The 23,060-nt window shown below is 40.9% G+C and overlaps 1 protein-coding gene across 7 annotated transcripts in view; it reads left to right on the top strand.

The window, feature by feature from the left end:
• The window catches only part of phldb1a (pleckstrin homology-like domain, family B, member 1a), a 79,408-nt gene that overhangs the window by 32,000 nt on the left and 24,348 nt on the right, over positions 1–23,060 (top strand). For 4 of the 7 annotated variants that reach the window (XM_057820094.1, XM_057820099.1, XM_057820098.1 and 1 more), the window contains exons 8-14: positions 11,826–12,026; positions 12,143–12,274; positions 14,657–14,794; positions 19,548–19,676; positions 20,224–20,379; positions 22,429–22,539; positions 22,600–22,689. In XM_057820094.1, the coding sequence (XP_057676077.1) occupies positions 11,826–12,026; positions 12,143–12,274; positions 14,657–14,794; positions 19,548–19,676; positions 20,224–20,379; positions 22,429–22,539; positions 22,600–22,689 (957 nt within the window). Of the gene's footprint in view, positions 1–11,825; positions 12,027–12,142; positions 12,275–14,656; positions 14,795–19,547; positions 19,677–20,223; positions 20,380–22,428; positions 22,540–22,599; positions 22,690–22,794; positions 22,915–23,060 lie in introns of all 7 variants that reach the window. The other 3 variants (XM_057820093.1, XM_057820097.1, XM_057820095.1) reach the window with 2 other exon arrangements.

Here is a 23,060-nt window from a genome sequence, read left to right as displayed (position 1 = left end):
CATCTGGCACAATAATCTCGCTACATTTGCTTGTTATGCCCCTGCATTGGGTTTTTCTGTTAGTGTGCTGCTCTCGTTTGTAACCGCTGCCTATCGTCTTAGTTTGTCCGTCGACCTGCTGTCACGGACTCCTTTTGTTATTTCTACTGTCCCGCGATCGCGTGTTATTTTTTGTTTGCAATCATTAAACCCTTTTATGTATCCCCCGCTTGTTGTCTGCTTTGAGGTTCAACCTTGTTTCCGCATTTGCGGACGCTAACAATTATAAGTTATAATAATTGACCACAGCATCCCGTCTCTCCTTTTTTTCGGGAGGTGGGAGTCCCTTATTTCTATTTCTGAAAGGTGGCAACAATACTTTGGAAACACTTCCCAAATTACTGCGGCATTTCTTTCAGTAAAAGACAATAAAAGTAAAGTAGACGAAGTGAACTGACCAGAGATTGTTGCTCCGGTCCAGTGGCCTTCTTCCTCTGGATAGCAGTCCTGCTCTTGCAGGCTCAAACTCGTTGTGTCCGTTCACGTTTCGTCTTCAAATGTTTTATCAAGTTCGAGGTATTGAAACTGGCCGATTCAACTCCACATCTCCAAACTTTCAGGCTGCAAATCTTGCATGCAGCCATTGATTTTAATCGACGGGATTTCTATTTGGAAATATTTCCCGACCGCCGCGGCACCGCCATATTTCCTGGTTTGTTTTTCGTCCATATGAAAAAGCCCCCTTTTGATTGGTCAGAAGTGGCTACTGGCCCGCTCTCATTGGTCTGGAGCAGGCCAACAGCGATAGCTGCTTGGTGTTCACGTGTCATCACACAACACAGAGACAGAGTGTTGTGAGCGCCAGAAGGAGAAAAAGGCTGTGGTCAAATGTTATAAAAATGGATCGGTAAATGGTATCGGCGCCGTCTTTGTTGGTACTCGCCGATACCGATACCACCATTTCGGGCCGGATCGGCGCCCCCTGCCGATACTAGTATCTGTATCGGTGCATCTTTAGTTGGAACTCTTGAAAGTAAATATTCGGCTCATCAACACTGAATAAATATTGAACATACAAATGTTGAGGGGCAGGCGACGCAGAAGACGGTTTCGAGGCGGTCTGGCCGACTTTTGATGCCGCACAGAGAGTTTTAGACTCGGGTGGAGAGAGCTAGCTGTGGCGGCTAGCTTCAAACTGGCGTCGAGCACTGCGTTCAAGGTCTGCAAAGCCTTCCAGCCCGATTTGTTTGCCGTGTCCTACAACCAGCCAGTGGGAAGCCATAGCAGATTTCTGGCGTCTATGGAACTTCCCAAACTGCGTTGGGAGCCTTGATTTAACGTTATCATAAAAAGCAACAAGGCACTCTCAATCAGTGATGATGTATCGTGTGTGAACTGTCTGTTATTGAAAATTAAAGATCAAAACAACTCTTTTGACACCAAATCTGTGCTTTATTCTTCATATACTTGAAGTGTGACACGTAAATAAGTCACAGATTCACAGCAAACATATGTACACAATAAATGATGAAGTGCACCAACCAAAAATACGACATAAAGTGATAAAAAGTTGGCAGTATTTGGCCGACTGGGTCACCGCTTCGTGTGGCCCCTCGATTCCGAACACACACGTCTCGGTGGTTCTTCCATTTTCCTTTTTTTTTTTTTTCAATCGCCGACCTTGCCATTTGGCGATCACAATAATGTCTTGATGAGACTTGCTCTTCGATGATACTCCCGTCGGCTTGGTCCATTTTTGCGTGTAGAAAATAATGTTTGATTCTATTCTATAATGGCGGTGATTTCGTGCTAAACTGGAAACAACAGTCTGAGCGGACCAATCACAGTCCGTTTTCGCCACGTCATACACGTCTACGCGACGCGAAGGTTAGGAAATTCGAGAGGCGCGCGTCAGGCTACGGTGTAGGGTCGTAACTCGGGTCTTCCTTGACGGCGCAGGTCTGACGCGGAAGTATAACTCGGCCTTAAGCCACCACCCACTAAATTAGACACGAATACTGCATTTGTTCATAGATAAGCCACACTGGACTAAAAGCCGCTGCTGTCCTCACCGTATTATGGGATGTTTATACCGAAAGATATTTACCAGTAACACTTTATTTGACAGCGGCATCATAAGACAAAATGGAACACTATGAAGCTCTGAACCAATTCGCTGCAAAGCCTCATTGCTTCAAGAAGCTTCATCTGGCTATTAATGCTCCCTTGGGGGAGACCTCTGCTGCCACCTGCTATCAACAATGTCGTTGTCCAACATGCCTACGACATGCATTGCGGCGCTACAGACAAAGACAAAGACAAAGATTTTACTCGAAGTTCACTCAGACGCCTTATCATTTTAATATATTTAAAGTGTGCCTCCTCTGTCCGGACAGAAAGTTCAGTTATATAACAAAATATTAGCTGTATAACCAAAGACGCTAATTCAAATTCTCAGAGCTGTCTTTTCAACTCTTACTGTACAAATAAATAATCGGAAATAATGTTCTAAATAATACCTGTTCTGCATAAAATCCATATTTTAACAAAAAGCTATTTTCCCTTTCTAGTGAAATAATGTAAATCAAACCGTAGCCTCCATAAGCGGATTTTAAGGGGGGGCCGGAAAGCGTCATCGCATGAAAGTGACCTTCCGATATATACAGTGGGGCAAATAAGTATTTAATCAACCATCAATTGTGAAAGTTCTCCTACTTGAAAAGATTAGAGAGGCGTGTAACTGTCAACATGGGTAAACTTCAACCATGAGAGATAGAATGTGGAAAAAAAAAAAGCACAAAATCACATTGTTTGATTTTTAAAGAATTTATTTCCAAATTAGAGCGCGGAAAATAAGTATTTGGTCACCTACAAACAAGCAAGATTTCTGGCTGTCAAAGAGGTTTAACGTCTTTTAACGAGGTCTAACGAGGCTCCACTCGTTACCTGTATTAATGGCACCTGTTTTAAATCATTATCGGTATGAAAGACACCTGTCCACAAGCTCAGTCAGTCACACTCCAAACTCCACTATAGCCAAAACCAAAGAGCTGTCGAAGGACACCAAAATTGTACACCTGCACCAGGATGGGAAGACTGAATCTACAATAAGTAAAATGCTTGGTGTAAAGAAATCAACTGTGGGAGCAATTATTAGAAAATGGAAGACATACAAGACCACTGATAATCTCCCTCGATCTGGGGCTCCATGCAAGATCTCACCCCGTGGCGTCAAAATGATAACAAGAATGGTGAGCAAAAATCCCAGAATCACACGGGGAGACCTAGTGAATGACCTACAGAGAGCTGGGACCACAGTAACAAAGGCTACTATCAGTAACACAATGCGCCAACAGGGACTCAAATCCTGCACTGACAGATGTGTCCCCCCGCTAAAGAAAGTACACGTCCAGGCCCGTCTGCGGTTCGCTAAAGAGCATTTGGATGATCCAGAAGAGGACTTGGAGAATGTGTCATGGTCAGATGAAACCAAAATAGAACTTTTTAGTAGAAACACAGGTTCTCGTGTTTGGAGGAGAAAGAATACTGAATTGCATCTGAAGAACACCATACCCACTGTGAAGCATGGGGGTGGAAACATGCTTTGGGCTGTTTCACAGCTCTAGAGGAGATCTGCATGGAGGAATGGGCCAAAATACCAGCAACAGTGTGTGAAAAGCTTGTGAAGAGTTACAGATAACGTTTGGCCTCCGTTATTGCCAACAAAGGGTACATAACAAAGTATTGAGATGAACTTTTGGTATTGACCAAATACTTATTTTCCACTCTAATTTTGAAATAAATTCTTTAACAATCAAACATTGTGATTTTCTTTTTTTTTTTCTTCCACATTCTGTATCTCATGGTTGAGGTTTACCCATGTTGACCATTATAGGCCTATCTAATATTTTCAAGTGGGAGAACGTGCACAATTATTGGTTGACTAAATACTTATTTGCCCCACTATAATTTGCCGGATGATACTAAATGACAATGTCATTGCCCTTTTTATCGCATTAATTGAACATGCAATTGTTTTTCTTTTTGTTGTTGTTGTTGTTTTTGTTCCAGAAAGCATATGCGTTTGAACCAATCACAGCTAACAATCCATGCTGAACACATGTCAGCCGTTCATTCAATTGAACGGATAACGGAGTCAAGGGTGATTTGCTATGATTTGATATGGACGCGGCTCATCAGTCTCAGAAAGAGATGCTGGGCAGCAGAACTCCGTGAAATAAACAAATAATAAATACCGGTGGAAACGGATTACGCTACACAAGCACTTTATTGTGCTTGTTGTTAACACTTGTGTATGTAAATCTGACGTTAGTTGATTGTTTTCTTCTTGGAGATGAGATGCTTGTGCGGCAGCATGGAGGTTTTTTTTTTAACATAGAAGTTTTACAGTTGCCGTCATATTTTCGGGATTGAAGCACTGTTTTGCCCCGTTTCAGCCCTGAATCTTTTACCGGAATGGTGTATCAGACCGTTCCGGTGTCCTAACATATCTGGATAATTATCAGATGGGCATACATCGCATTTCTGTGCATGTCCGAGCAGGAAATTGCACATGAACTTAGCGAAATGTTGATTTTACCGATGGTTTCATGCTACATTTTATTGCATACATGTTTTTTAATTTACTTATACCCAAAAGGAGCCATGCGTTTTATTTGTTTTTGAACCGTTTCGGATGGTAAATTCCGCTATCAGCTTTCACCGTGGGTCACATTCTGTGTTCCCACATTGACCTATTCATGTTTACAATATTATTCATTGTATCGTGCTGTTCCAATAAAGTATGCTTGTCTGGCAGAACACCGGCCCACTTTCACCCCACTCAGAAGTCTTGTTTTTCAACACTATATTTACTAGCAACATGAAATGGCGTTTATACTTTCAAAGCAATGTATATTTGACTAAGGGCCCATACCAGAGTGTCACACACTCTAGATGACACACTGGCTATCCGTCATCCATTTATCCACGCCCACCATAGCTCTCACTCCAGCTGGCTTTTGACAGCTGAGGGTAGCGCAGAGGCCTGGGGGTGGACGATCGCTATTTCAGGAACTCTGAGCTCTCTGGTGACAAATAAGGGTTACCGGCAATATGCAATTGAATCGAACGAGTTACAGGCTAAGATAAGCGTGCAAGCATGCCAAGGTCATTCTTCAAACTCACAAGTTGCAGTATTATGTGATTGTTTAGTTTTGATGGATACTGTCACGTAAAAGATGTCGGGTGTAAATTAAAAGTTTACAGATTGTTGTGATCTACATTTATTACTTTAGCTTTTTTCTTTTTGGTTTTAATTCCTGCCAGGCTTTCAGTAGCATCAAACACAGTACATTATTGCCGTAATTTTCAAACTTTAAGTCGCTACTTTTTTCCCCTCATTTTGAATCCTGCGGCTTATAGTCCAATGCGGTTTATTTGTTGATTTATTGGGTGAATACGACCATCATAATTATGACATGACGCTATCATGGGCATTAATGAATGCATATGACAGATGTCATCCGCCAAATTATATCACTAACTCCATTTATGTCCAGCTCGGATCTTTAACATCCATTCAAAAGTGAGATAATTTTCCAGATGACACAAGATTATTTCTGTCATAAGCACTTATTAATGCTCACGGCAGTGTCATGTTATGATTATGATGGTCTTATGGCACCACTGTTAAATAAAGTGTTACCAAATACCATGACAAACAATTAATGAAACAACTGGAACAGTAACTGAAGGAGTGATTAGCACAGAACATGAATTTTGATTTGTTATTTACATCTGTAGCGCTGCAATGCATGCTAGGAGGCATGTTTGATGGCAGAAGTTAATAGCAGGTGGCAGCAGAGGTTAGCGGTCTCCCTCAAGGGAGCAGTGATGGCCAAATAAAGCTTCTTGAAGCAATGAAGCTTTGCAGCCAATTGCTTCCAAGCTTCATGATGGTTCATTTGGTCTTTTGACAGTCTTATGATGCCACTGTCAAATAAAGTGTTACCAAATACCATGACAAGCAATTAATGAAACAACTGGAACAGTAACTGAAGAAATAATTGGCACAGATCATACATTTTGATTGTTATTTACATCTGTAGCGCTGAAATGCATGCTAGGAGGCATGTTTGATGACAACAGTGGTAATAGCAGGTGGCAACAGAGGTTGACTGCCCCCCTTAAGGGAGCAGTGATGGCAAAATGAAGCTTTTTGAAGCAATGGAGCTTTGCAGCCAATTGGTTCAAAGCTTCATGGTGGTTCATTTGGTCTTAAGACAGTCTTATGATGCTACTGTCGAATAAAGTATTACCAAATACCATGACAAGCAATTAATGAAACAACTGGAACAGTAACTGATGAAATAATTAGCACAGAACATCAATTTTGATTGTTATTTCCATCTGTAGAGCTGCAATGCATGCTGGGAGGCATGTTGGACGACAACAATGTTAATAGCAGGTGGCAGCAGAGGTTCTCTGTCTCCCTCAGGGGAGCAGTGATGACCAAACGAAGCTTCCTGAAGCAATGGAGCTTTGCAGCCAATTGGTTCAAAGCTTCATGGTGGTTCATTTGGTCTTAAGACAGTCTTATGATGCCAATGTCAAATGAAGTGTTACCATATACCATGACAAGTAATTAATGAAACAACTGGAACAGTAACTAAAGAAATTATTAGCACAGAACATCAATTCTGATTGCTTTTTACATCTGTAGCGCTGCAATGCATGCTAGGAGGCATGTTTGACGACAACAGTGTTTATAGCAGGTGGCAGCAGGGGTTAACTGTCTCCCTCGAGGGAGCAATGATGGCAAAATGAAGCTTTTAGAAGCAATGGAGCTTTGCAGCCAATTGGTTCAAAGCTTCATGGTGGTTCATTTGGTCTTAAGACAGTCTTATGATGCCTATATCAAATAAAGTACTACCAAATACCATGACAAGAAATTAATGAAACAACTGGAACAGTAACTGAAGAAATAATTAGTACAGAACATCAATTTTGATTGTTATTTCCATCTTTAGAGCTGCAATGCATGCTGGGAGGCAAGTTGGACGACAACAGTGTTAATAGCAGGTGGCAGCAGAGGTTAACTGTCTCCCTCAAGGGAGCAGTGATGGCCAATTGAAGCTTCTTGAAGCAATGAAGCTTTGCAGCCAATTGGTTCCAAGCTTCACGGTGGTTCATTTGGTCTTATGATGCCACTGTCAAATAAAGTGTCACCATATACCATGACAAGCAATTAATGAAACAACAGGAAAAGTAACTGAAGAAATAATTAGCACAGAACATCAATTTTGATTGTTATTTCCATCTGTAGAGCTGCAATGCATGATAGGAGGCATGTTTGACGACAACAGTGTTAATAGCAGGTGGCATCAGAGGTTGAATGTCTTCCTCATGGGAGCAGTTATGGCCAAATGAAGCTTCTTAAAGCTTTAAGAAGCTTTAAATTAAATTTCTTAAAGCTTTTTCATGGTGGTTAATTTGGTTTTATGACAGTCTTATGATACCACTGTCAAATAAAGTGTTACCGGTTAAAATTTTTGGTGTAAATATCCCATAATACAGTGAGGACGGCTACAGCTTGTAGTCCAGTGCGGCTTATCTATGACCAAATGCCGTTTTTGTGTCAAATATGGTGGGTTGCAGCTTATAGTCAGGTGCGCCTTATAGTCCGACGGTATTAAAGAAGCGAAACCTCTGCAAAATGTGCTTATTTAGTGACTATGGGAGAACAATTTGCAGGAAATATTTTTGCTCTTTTGGGACGCATGAATATTTTACGACCGAGTTAATCATCCAAGAAAGATATCAGGAAAATACATTTGTTTAGTCATTTGGATTGAGTTAGACATGATGGTGGCAGTGTGACACGTGATATGAAGGAGTCAAAAGGACTAAATCGTAGTGTGAAGACTGTATCATGATGAAACATATTTGCAGCTTTTTGGCAGATAAAATCGTCTATTTGTTCCAGAAAACATTTGATGACATGTTTTTTTTTTTTTAAAAAAAAAGCTTTAAAGTGAGTAAAAGCATGAAGAACATACTAGTATAGCAGAACTAAAGATGCTAGGACAAAGAGAGGATTTCCTCTTTGTGGGCAAGAGCTGTGGGCTGTGTATACATTCTACACTTCACCTTTTGATAAAAGCAAAGGTCGCCGCAATTGAGAAAATGACGGAAAAGTTAATTTTAGAATGATCACAAGAAGGAAATTAGCTTGTCTCCAAATTTAAAGGCTGACAAAATCAATCATAATTTCAAAGCAGATGCCAAAGTTTACAACCTATTGAATTCAGAAAGGTCTCAACCTTCATGACCTATTTAGTTAACATTTCTCGTCCCCACATTTTTTGAAGTACTTTTGCGCCCACTAAATATAGGTCAATTCAAAGCCAGCTGCCAAAAAGTAGTTGGTTGTTTTGCTGGTGTAGTTCTTTCCTGAACTCCTAATTTGTGTGCAACAGGAATGTTAATGATATATTCTGCTCTATTTCAGTAAATGAAAGTGTTTGTTTTAGTCATCAAGGTCGACCAGGTTTCACTTTAATGCTTTGTGGTAAACTTGGAATTTGGCAATGCTATTTTTAATGCTTTGTATTAGGGGTGTGACAAAACATCGAAATTAGAGATGTCCCGATCGATCGGGTCCGATCACGTCATTTCACGTCATTTTCAAAGTATCGGAATCGGCAAAAAAATATCGGCCATGCCTTTTTTTAATATATATATATTTTTTAAATTAAATTGTTTTCTAATTGTATTTAACGTTACAGATAAAGATGCACTGATACCGATACTAGTATCGGCAGGGGGCGCCGATCCGGCCCGAAACGGTGGTATCGGTATCAGCGAGTAGCAACAAAGACGGCGCCGATACCATTTACCGGTCCATTATTATAACATTTGACCGCAGCCTTTTTTTTTCCTCCTGGCGCTCACTACACTCTGTCTCCGTGTTGTGTGATGACACGTGAACACCAAGCAGCTATCGCTATTGGCCTGCTCCAGACCAATGAGAACGGGCCAATAGCCACTCCTGACCAATGACAAGGCCGCTTGGCGGCGCCGACAAAGCGGCGGTCGGGAAATATTTCAAAATAGAAATCCCGTCAATTAAAATCAATGGCTGCATGCAAGATTTGCGGCCTGAAAGTTTCGAGATGTGGAGTTAAATCGGCCAGTTTCAATACCTCAAACGTGATAAAACATTTGAAGACGAAGCGTGAATGAACACAACGAGTTTGAGCCTGCAAGAGCAGGACTGCGTGGTCGCTGGACCGGTGCAACAATCTGGTCAGTTCACTACGTCAACTTTACTTTGTCTTTTACTTAAAGAAATGCTGCAGTAATTTGGGAACTGTTTCCAAAGTAGGGTTGCCACCTTTAAGAAATAGAAATAAGGGACTCCCCCCCCCCCCCCCCCCCCCTTCCGAAAAAAGGAGGCTAATAGAGAGACGGGATGCTGTGGTCAATTATTATTACTTATAATTGTTAGCGTCCGCAAATGCGGAAACAAGGTTGGACCTCGAAGCGGACAACAAGCGGGGGATACGTACAAGGGTTTATTGATTGCAAACAAAAAAATAACACGTGATCGCGGGATAGTAGAAATAACAAAAGGAGTCCGTGACTGCAGGTTGACGGAGCTCAATACTACAAACTCGAAGGTTAACTAAGACGATAGGCAGCGAGCCAAAAAGTCAAAATAAAAACACTCAAATACCTGCACAGGGTAGAGGTTACAAACGAGTGCAGTACACTAACAGAAAAAAACCAATGCAGGGGCATAACAAGCAGATGTAGCGAGACTATAGTGCGAGATGTCAAATGGCAATCAGCAAAGCAAATATCTCGGCAGCCTTCTCTGAGCTCACCCGTGCTTAAATGCTGCGTTGATGAGCCTGCATTGGATTCAGGTGCGACGTCAGGAACGCCCCCACCAACAGCCCAGCAACAAAACACAATCTAACCAGCAGCAGAATGTGACAATAATTTCATGAAAGTTGCACTGTTTGGCCTTTGAGAGGTCTAAAAAAGTTTACTCAGTTCGTTCATTATTATGAACTTATTTTTACTTTCTTACTGTTGGGCTAGTATTATACTTTGTACAAATCCTTTTCCTATTTTGCAAAGGTAAGCAAGGCTGACAAAGCCTTGATAGCAATGATTTCACATCCAATTATGTAGCTCTTTGGGGGAGGGAAAAAAACAAACAAAAAAACCAACAATTTTATATATATATATATAAACGGGGTGGTATCGGTATGGTATCGGTCGATACTGCACAGCCAAGTATCGGTATCGGGGCAAAAAAATGGTATCGGTGCAACACTACTTGAAATATCTTTATGATTCAATTAACATTTTTTGGAAAAAAACAAAAAAAGCAGAACAGCAATAGACTTCATCCTTCCTTGTATTTTATCATCAATGATGAAGAGCTCCCATGCATCTTTTTGGTGAGACAGCGGTGCTAAGCCCTTGTGGAGGCACTGACCGATTTCTGAGGGTATTGTGGCTCTGTGTGTTTGAGTTTTCTCAACGCATCTCGGACTGCAAATTAGAGCGCATGTGTGATACTTGAACAGGCTCAATGGACAAAGGCAGTCTGAACGGGTACGCCAAAAAAACAGATATGACAAAAAAAATCGGAATTGTTAATTAGGACCTGCGGTATGAACCTAGCCTTAGTTAGCTAGCTAGTTATGAAGTACCGGTAGGTTAATTTGTACAGAGTCATGAAAGACACACACACAAAATACTATATGGACATAATATTTACAGTAAACATATCAGCTCTTGCTGCGTAAAATAATCTTTTTAAGGGATGTCACTTTTTACATACCTAGTCTGTGTGGTCCACAGTAAATTTATTCCTGACAGCCAAAGTTGATAATGAAAGATTCCCACTGGATTCCATAGAAAATTCATGTGGGTTATTTTTGACCCACTTGTGGAAGCTTAGGGTAGTAATACAAAAATGACAATTTCTTCAAATGTATAAAAAGTTCATCAAAAATTTGAATGGCATCATATCAAAAACATGTTTTTTGAGGAATACCTGGAATATGAATTGATAACAATTTTTCATTCTGAAGATATTTCAAGAAAACAACCTCACCGGGTCATTTTTGACCCACTTATGCATCAGGGACCAACAAGTTGCTACCAAAATCTTCCACCGTAATAGTGTCTCAGTTAACTCTAAGGCTCCATTGACGGTGCACGACGTCGAATCCATTGAGACTGGGAACGTTAGTTCATTCGAAACCAGAGCATTCACAGTCATTCTGTCCAATTTTCAGGGCATTTACAAGTCATTTCCTTTTGAGTAGCTGCCTATTCATTTGGGTGATTCCCAGGTCACTTCCTGTTCTGTAACTCAAAATAAACAAGAAGTGACCCGTAAAATAACCAAAAACCAACAGGAAGTAACTGAAAATCAACAGGTAAATGACCTTAGATAGCCCAAAATTACCTCATTGCCTGGCATTGACTGCCACTGACGGCTACAGACGTTCAATCCGTTTGAAGTGGGAGGGATGGCAGCGAATGAACGAATGTCCACCTAACCTGCAAAAATGTTAATTCAACAAGTAAATCAAACCAATGATAGTAAGTTTAGTCTAATTCCCATGATTTCACTTGGCTTGCCCCCCCTCCTAAAACAAAATACACCATCTTTGGGCGTCTTGCTATCACATTTCAGCCGTCTAGCCGCTGTGGCTTTGGGACAGCTGCTCAAATGGGACAGTGTCTTTCAAGCACACACTGCAACAGGATCTACAGTATGAATCAAGCCCTCTTGCTGTCTCGCCCCTCTTCTGCAGGAGCGCCAGAGGCTGGAGACCATCCTCAATCTGTGCGCGGGATATAACCATGAGGACAGCGCGGCGGAACTGGCGGAGGTAGTAAGGACTGGACTGCTAAGGGGAGGAAGAGGTGCAGGTGGAGATATGCAGAAGGGGAAGGAGAACGATGAGGAGGCCCAGGCGGGGGAGTCCAGCAGCACGGAGAGCACGCATCAAGAGGTCATTCAAAAGTTTTAATTCAATTCAAACCATTTTTTGACTTGCATTCACGTGACTGTTGTAGAAAGAGTATGATTTTACATAATAATATTTTTTCCAACCTATTCTGACATCAGTGTGAAGAGTTGTCTGCCGGTCAGGAGCACATTTACCTGGAAGAAGAGAGGGGCAAGATGTTGGCCAGGGTGGATGATCTGAGGCAAAGAGTCAGCGAGCTGGAACAGCAGCTCAAAGAGACCAAACAAGAGGTGAAAGCTAATCCAAAATTTGTTAAATGGGTGTTTTAAAGAGCATACGACAGGAGAAAAAAAAGTCTTAAATAGCATTATTATGTGAATTAGAATCATATTTTGAGACGATTCGTCTATATACAACAATTTAGCAAAGCGCAGATGACGAGAAATTATTTTTTTAATCTGCCGGTTAGCCACGCCTACCATTATAAGGCTCTAGCGTCCCCAACAGGTGGATGACGTCAGCGAGTGAATGGGCTCATCGGTTTTACTATTCAGCCCATTGAGGGGGAATTATTCAGATTGAGGAAAACGCGACGAAGAGAGCCACAAAATGTCATTGTTTCAGTCTCTCTACTCCAATATTTTTACAGGATATTGTTTTTATCCAAGTATTTTTCCCCAATAGCTCAATAAATGGCTTGAGAAGGACCAGTCAGCCCGTCGAGGGGGAACTATTCACAACGAGGAGAACGCGACGAAGAGAACTGCAAAATTTCATTGTTTCTGTCTCTTTATTTCAATATTTTTACAGGATATTCTTTTTATCCAAGTATTTTCCCCAATTGCAAAATAAATGGCATGGTCATGACAAATAACAGTCTTATGCTAAATGGAATAGGAAATAATGAAAATGCACTTATTCAGGACGACATGGCAAAATTACTCCATAATGGTCAAAACTGTCGACTTCACCTTTACTGTCGCACCTCCCGAACGATACTTTATGACACCTAAATCGGACATATAACCCGAACCGAGTAATGTTTCAAAGTCTTCGAAACAGAAAATCACACATAACTAGCCCGGATTATTTGACATGACGACTGGGTTGTCGATTGTGACGACTGGGTTGTCGATTGTCTTCGTGGATCGGCAAACCGCCCGGCTGAGAGCAATTTACAGTTTGTTCCCCGGAGGAGGGCGGCTGCAGTTGCTGTGCAGCTAACGTGCAGCTAATGTGCACGAGGAGGGCTTTTGATATGCCTATCAATGATGAAACGTAAGTAGTCCTTTATTTAAAGAAGGTTTGTAGTGTTTACTTTGTAATCGCTGTATTCGTATATGACATAATACAAAACAAGATGTTTACTCACTTCCTCGTAAGTCCGATGGTCCCACAGTAGTAGGGCTTGTTTTGGTCAAAATCCACGGTGAATGGGAACCTTTTGAAACTTAGTTCTCATACACAACAGTACCGCTGTTTAGTGAAGAGGACGCCTTCACCCGTACACGTCACAGCGCCCTCCTCCTCAATGCAAGACCGAAGCCGGAAGTCACTCATTTTCATGGCGTGGGATTAAAAAAAACTAAACAAATATAGCGATCGCTTCCACACATATCCAAGCGGTCCAAATCATTCAGGAGCATAAAATACCGCGTGTATTATGAAATAAACATGCTTTTTCGTGTCACATGCACTTTAAGGTTATTGAAGGAATCTGACCTCTTAGCCAGAGAGCCGGAATCACGCCAACCGAACCGCCGGACCCGCACTGGCGGAGCTCCAACGACTTGGGCCGGCGAGACTCCAACAATCCGGCTAAAAGGCCAAACTTTGCGCGTTCACCTTAGTCTTAACCCTTTGTACTGACTCCATTTTGAAAGCTGGAAGCAGGCTTCAAAGCACAAGTTGACAATTTATTCAGGTCGACAGCGATCAAACAGCAAGGTGAAACAGAAACAGACTCAAGCGAGCAGGCAAGGTCACCATTTCACAAGTCAACAAAAGGTTCCCGAGAAAAAATGGCAATGATTAGTTAAACATTCAGTCTTTTGAAGGCTCTCGCGGGGCGGGTCGTGGGCAGGTAGAAGGGTTTGTTTAGGATCATCTTCTAGCGCAGTTTGGGCTGTTTAGAATTATTGTCTGTTTGTGGATTGGATAGGAGGATTCGAGAGTTATTGTTGTCAGGGCAACGAGGGTTGCGGATTTTGCCACCTCAGCGTCAAAGGGGCTCATGGAGTCTTGTCAGTCGTGTTATCAGTTGGATATCGGGCGTTCTCCGGTGTTCCTTGTGTTGGGACTGGGCGTCCCACCATTTGTTCTGGACTGTTGCGAGAGTTGGTGGAGCAGACGTGGGTTTGTCAGCGTCAATCTTGCTCAGTCAGTTGCATGACACACACATTGGGCTTCCTTGATAAGAAGGCGTCTTGTGCCCTATATTTTGCTTGTTTTCTTTAAACTATGGTGTAAGTGCCATTTATTTTATATTGGGTGTGTTAGAGTAATACAAACAGTCAATTGGTAAATATGAGAAAAGATACTATTCCCTGATTGATTATATTAAGTGTGATAGAATAATGCAAACAGTTAGACGGTGCCTATAAGGAAAGGTACTATCTCCTTCATTATCCTTTCAGCATGGGCCAAAGTGACATCTCAACTGTCCCCCTCAGGTGGAGATGGAGCAGGCTCTGTTGCAGGCCGAGAGGCAGGCAGAGCAGGAACAGGAGGAGGCTGAACGGGAGCTTATTTCTCAGCTCCAGCTCAAACTCAGCCAGTTGAACAAAGCCACCCAGAAAGAGAAGGAGAAGGTTTGCACAACACCGTGGAGCCCAATAAACATCACACGATGAACAACAACAAAAATTAATGCATGTGAATAGGTGCTGAATACATCCAGTCATAGTGCCACTTTTAGAATTCCTAAATCATGATTTGTGGTGGATTAAGAATAAAACTTGCTGCATGTGGAATTTTAATCCTACTAATTTGAATACCTAACTGGTTTTAATTAACACCTAACTGCTGATTCCTTATCTTTGTGAACTTTTAATGTTGATTTCAATCCCAGGTACAATATTAATGAAGCTTTTTAATCTCTAACAATATGACAACATGCTTTAATTTACTTAAACTGCCTTGGTCAATGATGCTTGATTGTAGACATGTGCCGATTACCGGTTTTAAGGTATACCGTGGTATGAAAACATCAAGATTTCAAAACTGCATAAAAATTTCCGTCATACCGTCCCTAAGGTATTAGGTATTTTTTATGTTCCAAGAATGCATGGAGAAATCCCTCACTTGCAGCTGCAAAGCTCAACCCTCCCCAACTGTTTGTTGCTCAGTGTCAGTGAGTCAGCTGTGCTACACGATGGCTGGAGGAGGTGAAACTCCTGAACTTTTTCCCCCCATCGAAGAAAACGAAATCGCTAGTATGGGAATACTTCAGCTACAGAAAAGTTACAGACGGCCGCTGCTTAGGCTAGGTTCATACTGCAGGTTTCAATGGACGGCGATGGACGTCCAATTCATTTTGACTGGGAGGGCAGCATATGGAAAAGATTCTGTTTAAAATGAACAATAAGCATGTCTTTTGTTGTGGAGACATTAATCTTGGGTTAAAATATGTACAACATGTTGTTTGATTTTCCTCTTGTGTGCGCCAATTGTTGCCACCATGTACACTTTTAAAGAGACTTAAAAGAAAAGCATTTTGAGTCGCTACTCACACCAGCTGTGATAACACATAATCACTTTTGCCACACACATAGCCACAACAAAATGTTCTCACAGCAAATAGATGCTAGATTGTCAGGGACATGACAAAGCCATAACCTTGTACGCCCTGAACTTCAGACCACAAATCTTGTGCGAGAGACTGCTGTGTCAACAACCGCAATCGAGCTGCTTGACTGGACGCTGAGTTATTGTAAACCCAAGATTGTTGAAAGTGTTATTGTACAGTTTGTGCCATATGGTGTATGTAACTGTACCATGTCTGATTGTGCGTCTTTAGGTGTATGGGGGGACTAGAAACAGATAAGCATATGCTTCCTCCCGTCTGCCTTTGTCTTCTTCTTCGGTTCCTTCGGGCAAATCATATGACATTTGTAATTGTCAATGATTGTCAGTGACACCGATGATGATGACAATAAATATTTCATTTCATTTTAATGCACGAATCCGATTTTTTAAATGTTTTTCCGACTCGAGTGAGGCATTAACTTGACGGTCTGAACGGGACAAGTTGCATAGATGTGGACCATTTCAAGTCCGATCTGGGTCACTTTCATATTTGGTTTAAATCTGATCTGGGCACATTTTTCCAGAATGTAGCGGCGGTCTGAACTGTCAAGTCTCCCAAATCGGAATTCATGCAGCAATTACGTCAGCAAAGAACGAGAGCCGTACGCAAGACGGCAGCAATGTAGCTATTCATGAGCGTTAGCGCCTAACTTTTACTATGCAGGAGGCGGGCTTGACCACAGTCATAAATAAATACAGTGAGGAAAAGGATAAACCTGATAATGCTGGGTTTCTTACGGCGCGCTTAATGAGCAATACTTCAGTATTGCTTCCATGGCTGAGTCGAGGCAAACTGTTGCAGACACATCAGGCTTATGTGTGCGCCATGCATGCACAGTGCGTAGTTATTTGTTTTGATGCTTCTGCGCATGCGGGTCAGTTTGTCTAACGCTGTCGGACTGCGAATTTGTGCACATGCATAATACTTGAACGGGCTCAATTGACAAAGGCAGCCTGAAAGGACACGCCCAAAAAACAGATACGAAAAAAAAATCTGAATTGTGCATTAAGACCTGCAGTATGAACCTAGCCTTAGAGGAGGCTGGCCAACCGACATGTAAAACATGTTTAGAGAAGGTGACTGCCGAGGAGGCGATACCTCCAATATGATTGGGTATTTATACAAAATTAAAGGTTGGTAAACAGTGTCATGAATGTTTTCCACCAGCTATGAGAGTTAACTCCAGCGTGTTTAGTGTGTCTAGCGGTGATAAAATGTGTTTTTTTCTCTCTCTGGCAACTGTCTTGTGTTGAGAAAGAGAGTGTGTGTCTATAATGTCAACATGGTACGAGTCATACACACGTCCTTTTTATGGAAAATAATTACTTTTGTCTTGATGGTAATAATGTTGAGCTGTGGCTGTGAGTTTAAGCTCACCTAAAGGACTGCATTTATTTTAATTTCATTTAGAATATTACTTTTTTTAAAAATTATTTTAACCTAACATTATACTTATGTTCCAATTTGCAAATATTTTTTGAAAAATAAAAGTCCTGTTCAATGTTTTTTTTTTTTTTGTAAACCCAGATATCTCAGAGTAACACATTTTAGAGCTGTAATTGCAATACCGTGAAACCGTGATATTTTGGCTTAAGGTTATCATACCGTCAGAATATCATACCGGTGCATGCCTACTTGATTGCATGGTTTTTTAATTTTTTAAACATTTATTAACTGTCTTTTCAGATTAAAGTGTTTGGACTAGGAATGGGCATTGATTGCGGAAGAAATTCAGTGAACAAGAATATTTTTCCACATTTATTTTCAAATGGCATGAAATACAGCGATCCCTTTTTTTCCGCAGTTAATGGGGACCAGAACCCGCGGCGAGAAGTGAAAAAACTGCGAAGTAGCACACCCCTCCCCAAAACAACAACAACAACAAAAAAATTAATTGTGTGTGTTCAATGCATTTATTCAGATTTAGCATTGGAAAGAGATACATTTAATAAGATACATAATTTTCCCTGAAGTATAATTAAAAAAAAAAAAGTATGTGTATGTATTAGGGTTGTTCCGATCATGTTTTTTTGCTCCCGATCCGATCGTTTTAGTTTGAGTATCTGCAGATCCCGATATTTCCCGATCCGATTGCTTTTTTTTTTGCTCACGATTCAATTCCAATCATTCCCGAAAATTTTTCCCGATCATATACATTTTGGTAATGCATTAAGAAAAAAATGAATAAAACTCGGACGAATATATACATTCAACATACAGTACATAAGTACTGTATTTGTTTATTATGACAATACATCCTCAAGATGGCATTTACATTATTAACATTCTTTCTGTGAGAGGGATCCACGGATAGAAAGACTTGTAATTCTCAAAGGATAACGGTGACTTTGTATATTGTGACTAAATATTGCCATCTAGTGTATTTGTTAAGCTTTCAGTAAATGATACTGTAGCCATTTAACGATTCTGCCCAAATGCATGATGGGAAGTGCACCCATGACTGTGCATAGTGGCACCAATTGATATATCTTCTCTGCGTTGGAAAATAACACATGGTGTTAAGAAAAAGATCAACAACTATCTTTCTTCCCCACATTGCTTCCCACGATAGTCCTAATTATTGAAAGGGGGATTGTAAGGCTTTAGCCAACTAAAAAAAGGTTCCAAAGACTGCCAAAACTCACTCTACTCATCTTACGCTGCCTTTCAGCTCTATATATAGGTGAAACGGCGCCATTATAGATTGAGCGCGACAATACGTGAGTGAGTCGTGCAGCGCATGCGTTAATTGCGTTAAATATTTTGACGTGATTAAATTAATTAACATTAATTACCGCCGTTAACTCGATAAATTTGATAGCCCTACTTTAAGCCAAAACTAAAGACTCTGGATGAGTGTAAGACATTTTGTCTGTAACGTTAAATACAATTAGAAAACAATTTAATTAAAAAAAAAAAGTTTATTAAAATAAGGCATGTCCGATATTTTTTTGCCAATTACGATACTTTGAAAATGACGTGATCGATCGGGATGCCGATCGATCGGGACATCTTTAGTATATATATATATATATATATTTAATGTTTTCTAAGCACTTCAAATGTAATAATTATGATAAGTTTTAAACATGTTACTGGCCTACCGAATTATTTTTAAACAAGAATAAAGTACTAGAAAAATGCTTGGCTTTATTCAATGCTTCATTGAGAGTCTCCTCCAATCCGCTCATGCTGCTCACTTACACACAATGAGTTGCCACAGCAACTGTTTAACAAGTTAAACAATGATTGACAAATGCGGCGCTTTTGAAGTTCCTGATTCTGGCAAGATGAAACACAAACATCTGTCAATCATCGTTAACTTTAATAAGCAACTTCAGTGCAAGTGCACTGCCTGACAAACAAAGTGAAGGGAAAGGGAGGGAAGGAGAGTGAGACTACGCGATCGGCTTGGGACAGCTCATCTGTATTTTTTTTTTTAATTGAAAAAAAAAAATTGCGATGGACTGAGGGCGCAAAGTTTGAAGCGCGATGTTGCGAGGAATCACTGTGCAATGATTTATTATAATAATTTTGAATTGACTTAAAAGTAATTCAACCCTTCTCATCCCTGTTGCCAATCGAGAACAGCCGGTTGACTATAGCAATTGCAGGAACTAAAAAAAAAACTTGTTGTGCAACTTCTGCAACTGAATAAAAAAAATACTCAACTCATAAGCAGTTCATCATGCTCATTCATAGTTTAGACACAATCTTTTGTGTGTATGTGTGTGTGTGTTTCCATGTGTTTATAGGGGAGGGCTAATGTCTCGGCAGAGCGGAAGGTCCTGGAAAAGCAGAGGAATGAGTACAATGAGCTGAAGAGGCAGTTTGATAAGTGCCCCTTGTCTCTAAGGGAACAGTTACAGGAGCAGCTCAGCAGGGTCAGTGTTCTCACGCAGCCCACAGGCTGGCAACAGTGAGTTACCATATACTGAACAACAAAGAGAGGCATACTACATGCAGATGATAAACTATATAATAATGTCATAATAATACTACGTGTGCTCTGATTTCTTCTTGTGTTCTGCCTATCTTTCTTGAAATATCTTATTTTTCAATGCCTCTTGTAAGTATGATGCCCCAGACTATGCTTTTGCTACTTCTGCTGATTCCCTCGATTGGACTGGAGTTGAAAAATCTGTCTTTTAATCATTAACCTTAACACATTTGCGCTAAAACTTGGCATGTGCTGTACTGCAATAATCCCCTTTTAATCATTTAATGCATGTAACGTGGAGGTAAATAAATACCTGTCACCTGGTCTGGTAGCAGGATATGCAGAATTAATAAATTATTATTATTATTTCCATCACTTTGGTGATTTATTTAAAAAAAAAAAAAAAAAAAAAAAACAGGCACTGTGATAGGCTTCTTGTTTGCTGTTCTTACCTGAATATTTTATTCAACCTTATGTCTGTGCATGGGTAGAAAGCTGAAGCTCTGGAAGCTGGCACAAAGCAATTTGAGGAACTGGAGTTCTGCCAATTGGAGGAAGAAAGCAGTCTGGAAGAGAGAAAGGAGACCCAGTGCTCGCAGTTTCTTCAGGAGCAAACCGAGTATCACTGCAGCGTGGCCAAGAGGAAGGTGACAAACTCATATTTCAGATTTACAATAATTAAAAACACCTAATGACATTTTTGTTTTATTCTTCTACTAACTACCACAATTTATAACCTGTGAATACTATGCATCCAGTGTTGTCAGATGACTTGAAAAAGTAATTTAATTACTGATTACGCTTCAAAAAAGTATTCTAGTTACTTCACTATCAAAGTAACTAAGTTACTTTAAAAGTAATTTAAGTTACTTTTTACCAATTTTCTCCCTTTGCTGCTACATTATGAGAATGACAACAGAAAAATGTCATCGCATGTAATTGACTTTCTGAGTTAGCGGAGGTTTAAGTAGTCGATGGAGTTGACTTCAACCACCATTGACTTGGGCTAGCTTAGCCACTCCGGAGCCCAGAAGCTAACAACCAACTGACAAACTGCATGGAATTTGTTGAAATTAAACCCCGCTAACTCGAAGATCAAGCCGAATGTCAAAAATTCTGAATTTCGGGTTAGGGTTCAAGTTAGGGTTATCAGCATATCAGTGCCAATGTAAAACAATTCAAATTGACTGCACAATAATGAACAACACACAAATGAATTGCACAGTGCAGTAAACACTAAGGTGGGGGTGGGCGCAAATGCCCGCTCACAACTCGGAAGTATGCCGTACGGACGCGCGGTCAATTAGGCCACAAAACGTGGCGGCAACTGAGCACTTTACACTCAGTCGGACTTATATGACATCCCAAAGATACTAAACAAACACGTAACCTGACGGCATAAATGTGCAACACGAATATGATGTAATCAATGGTCGACAACTTTGCGAGGATGAGGGAGAGCGACGACTACTCGCCGTTGCAATGGTAAAGCTACGAAACGGCTGCGCATGTAGCGGCTCCAACCTATTGCTGAAACCCTCCAGACTGGAGGAAAATTTACTCAGGTTCATTCAAAGACGCACACTAATCAACATTCCCTCGCATATCTCAGCAGGTGGCTGCACTTGGCTCAAATGTACACCTGTGCTGGTACACGCCTTTCTTAGTCCCTAAACACTCGAGACCAAGAAGTAACTATGAGCAGTTACCATGGAAACGAACATGTCAAGGGAACCTTTCTAACATTCTCTATTCAAAACGCTCTTCGTACATGACAACAATATTCTTCATTCTACATACATTAACGAACCAATAACAAAATAGTAATGCACACACACTAAGGAAACTTTAATCAGATTACTGGTTTGGAGAAATGAACGCTTTCGATTGCTCGTTACTGAAAGAAAGTAATCTCTCAATAACACAACGTACACATCAACGGCGGATGCTGGTGTTTCAAGGAGGGGAAGCTCAAAGTGGGGGCTCAGCAATACCCGCTGCTCAGTAAGGAAAGAAACTACAGTGACAGAAGTCAGTCTCCAAACTGCAAAAGAAAAAAAAAAACATCAGAAATAGAAGCTAGATTTTTCACAAGTCGTTTTTAACAAAAAAAAAAAAAAAGGTCGCTAGGATGATTAAGAAAGTCTTTGGTTCAATTCAGAACAACGGAATGAAAATGGAAAATTCCTGTGGATGTTAACAAGATTGCTGATTGCTCATTTCGCTGCCAATCAAAAAAGAGATTCACCCTCAGACAGATCATCCAATTATCACGCAAGGAAACTGTGCGTCCAGGCCAGCAGAACCCCACCCACTGCCCATAGACCTCCAGGGACACACAGCGTCCAATTTGCAGGACAAACCCAACCTTTAGCCAATGACTGGTTTCATTTCGCAGTAGTGGAACAATGCACTCTCAACTCTGGATATGCAACGCGTCCGCACCGTTTAAAGGCCTATGAAGCTGCGCGAATGGACCAAAAGTAAGCTGGGTTGTAACCAGTGATAAGCTGATTCTGAACAAAAATTGAGCGCATATTTAGTCAATTATTTTATGACATTGCCTTGCAGTCTTAGAACAATCACCTCTGCTATACTGTACATATACCAAGGCTGGAAGTGACTGAGTTAATGTTTTCACAGTTCACTGTGTTACAACTTACTATTTCATATACATTATCATCATCTCTTCGCAGGAAAAAATGGCAACTCTGGATGCTCAGGTGAAGCAACTGGGCTTACAAGCTACTCACGACTGTGAAAGGATGGCGAAAGAAAGGGCGGCTACTTTACAGCTTTTACATAAGGTACTTGTAGAGTCACACTGACTGCAATTGAAAACTACTAATGACAATACTCTTCGACAGGAGCAGGACAAATTATGCGCCCTGGAGAACCGGTACCAATCCATGACAGGTGGCAGAAACTTCCCAAAGAGCAACGGCAAAATGAAAGAGGTAAGACGGAGCACAACAGAGAATTAGTATGGAAGGATGCCACATACACACACGAGAGCGTACACACACAGCTTTTTGTTTTAACTTGATAACCTTTTTGAACAGGATTTACTCCATATCAACGAACCTGACCTTGTTTTTGATGATGACCTGTCTCATAGCCAATGTCCCTCCTCTACCTTACACAACCCTTCCCCTGAAGTGTACCCCGTTAGGCTACAGGAGGTAACAGACAACTAATAGAAGAATTTCAAACAAAATATGTAGTGAATTCTAAGCATGTTCATTTGAAGCGTAGATGCCAAGTGTTTGCATTCTGATTGGTGGCATGCCATACCTACTACGGGTTCACCTGCATATTGAAATGAGAT

This window comes from Corythoichthys intestinalis, chromosome 18 (genome assembly GCF_030265065.1).
Source record: "Corythoichthys intestinalis isolate RoL2023-P3 chromosome 18, ASM3026506v1, whole genome shotgun sequence".
Lineage (NCBI taxonomy): Eukaryota > Metazoa > Chordata > Actinopteri > Syngnathiformes > Syngnathidae > Corythoichthys > Corythoichthys intestinalis.
The sequence above is the reverse complement of the archived record's forward strand: the minus strand, read 5'-3'. Positions and strand labels throughout refer to the sequence as shown.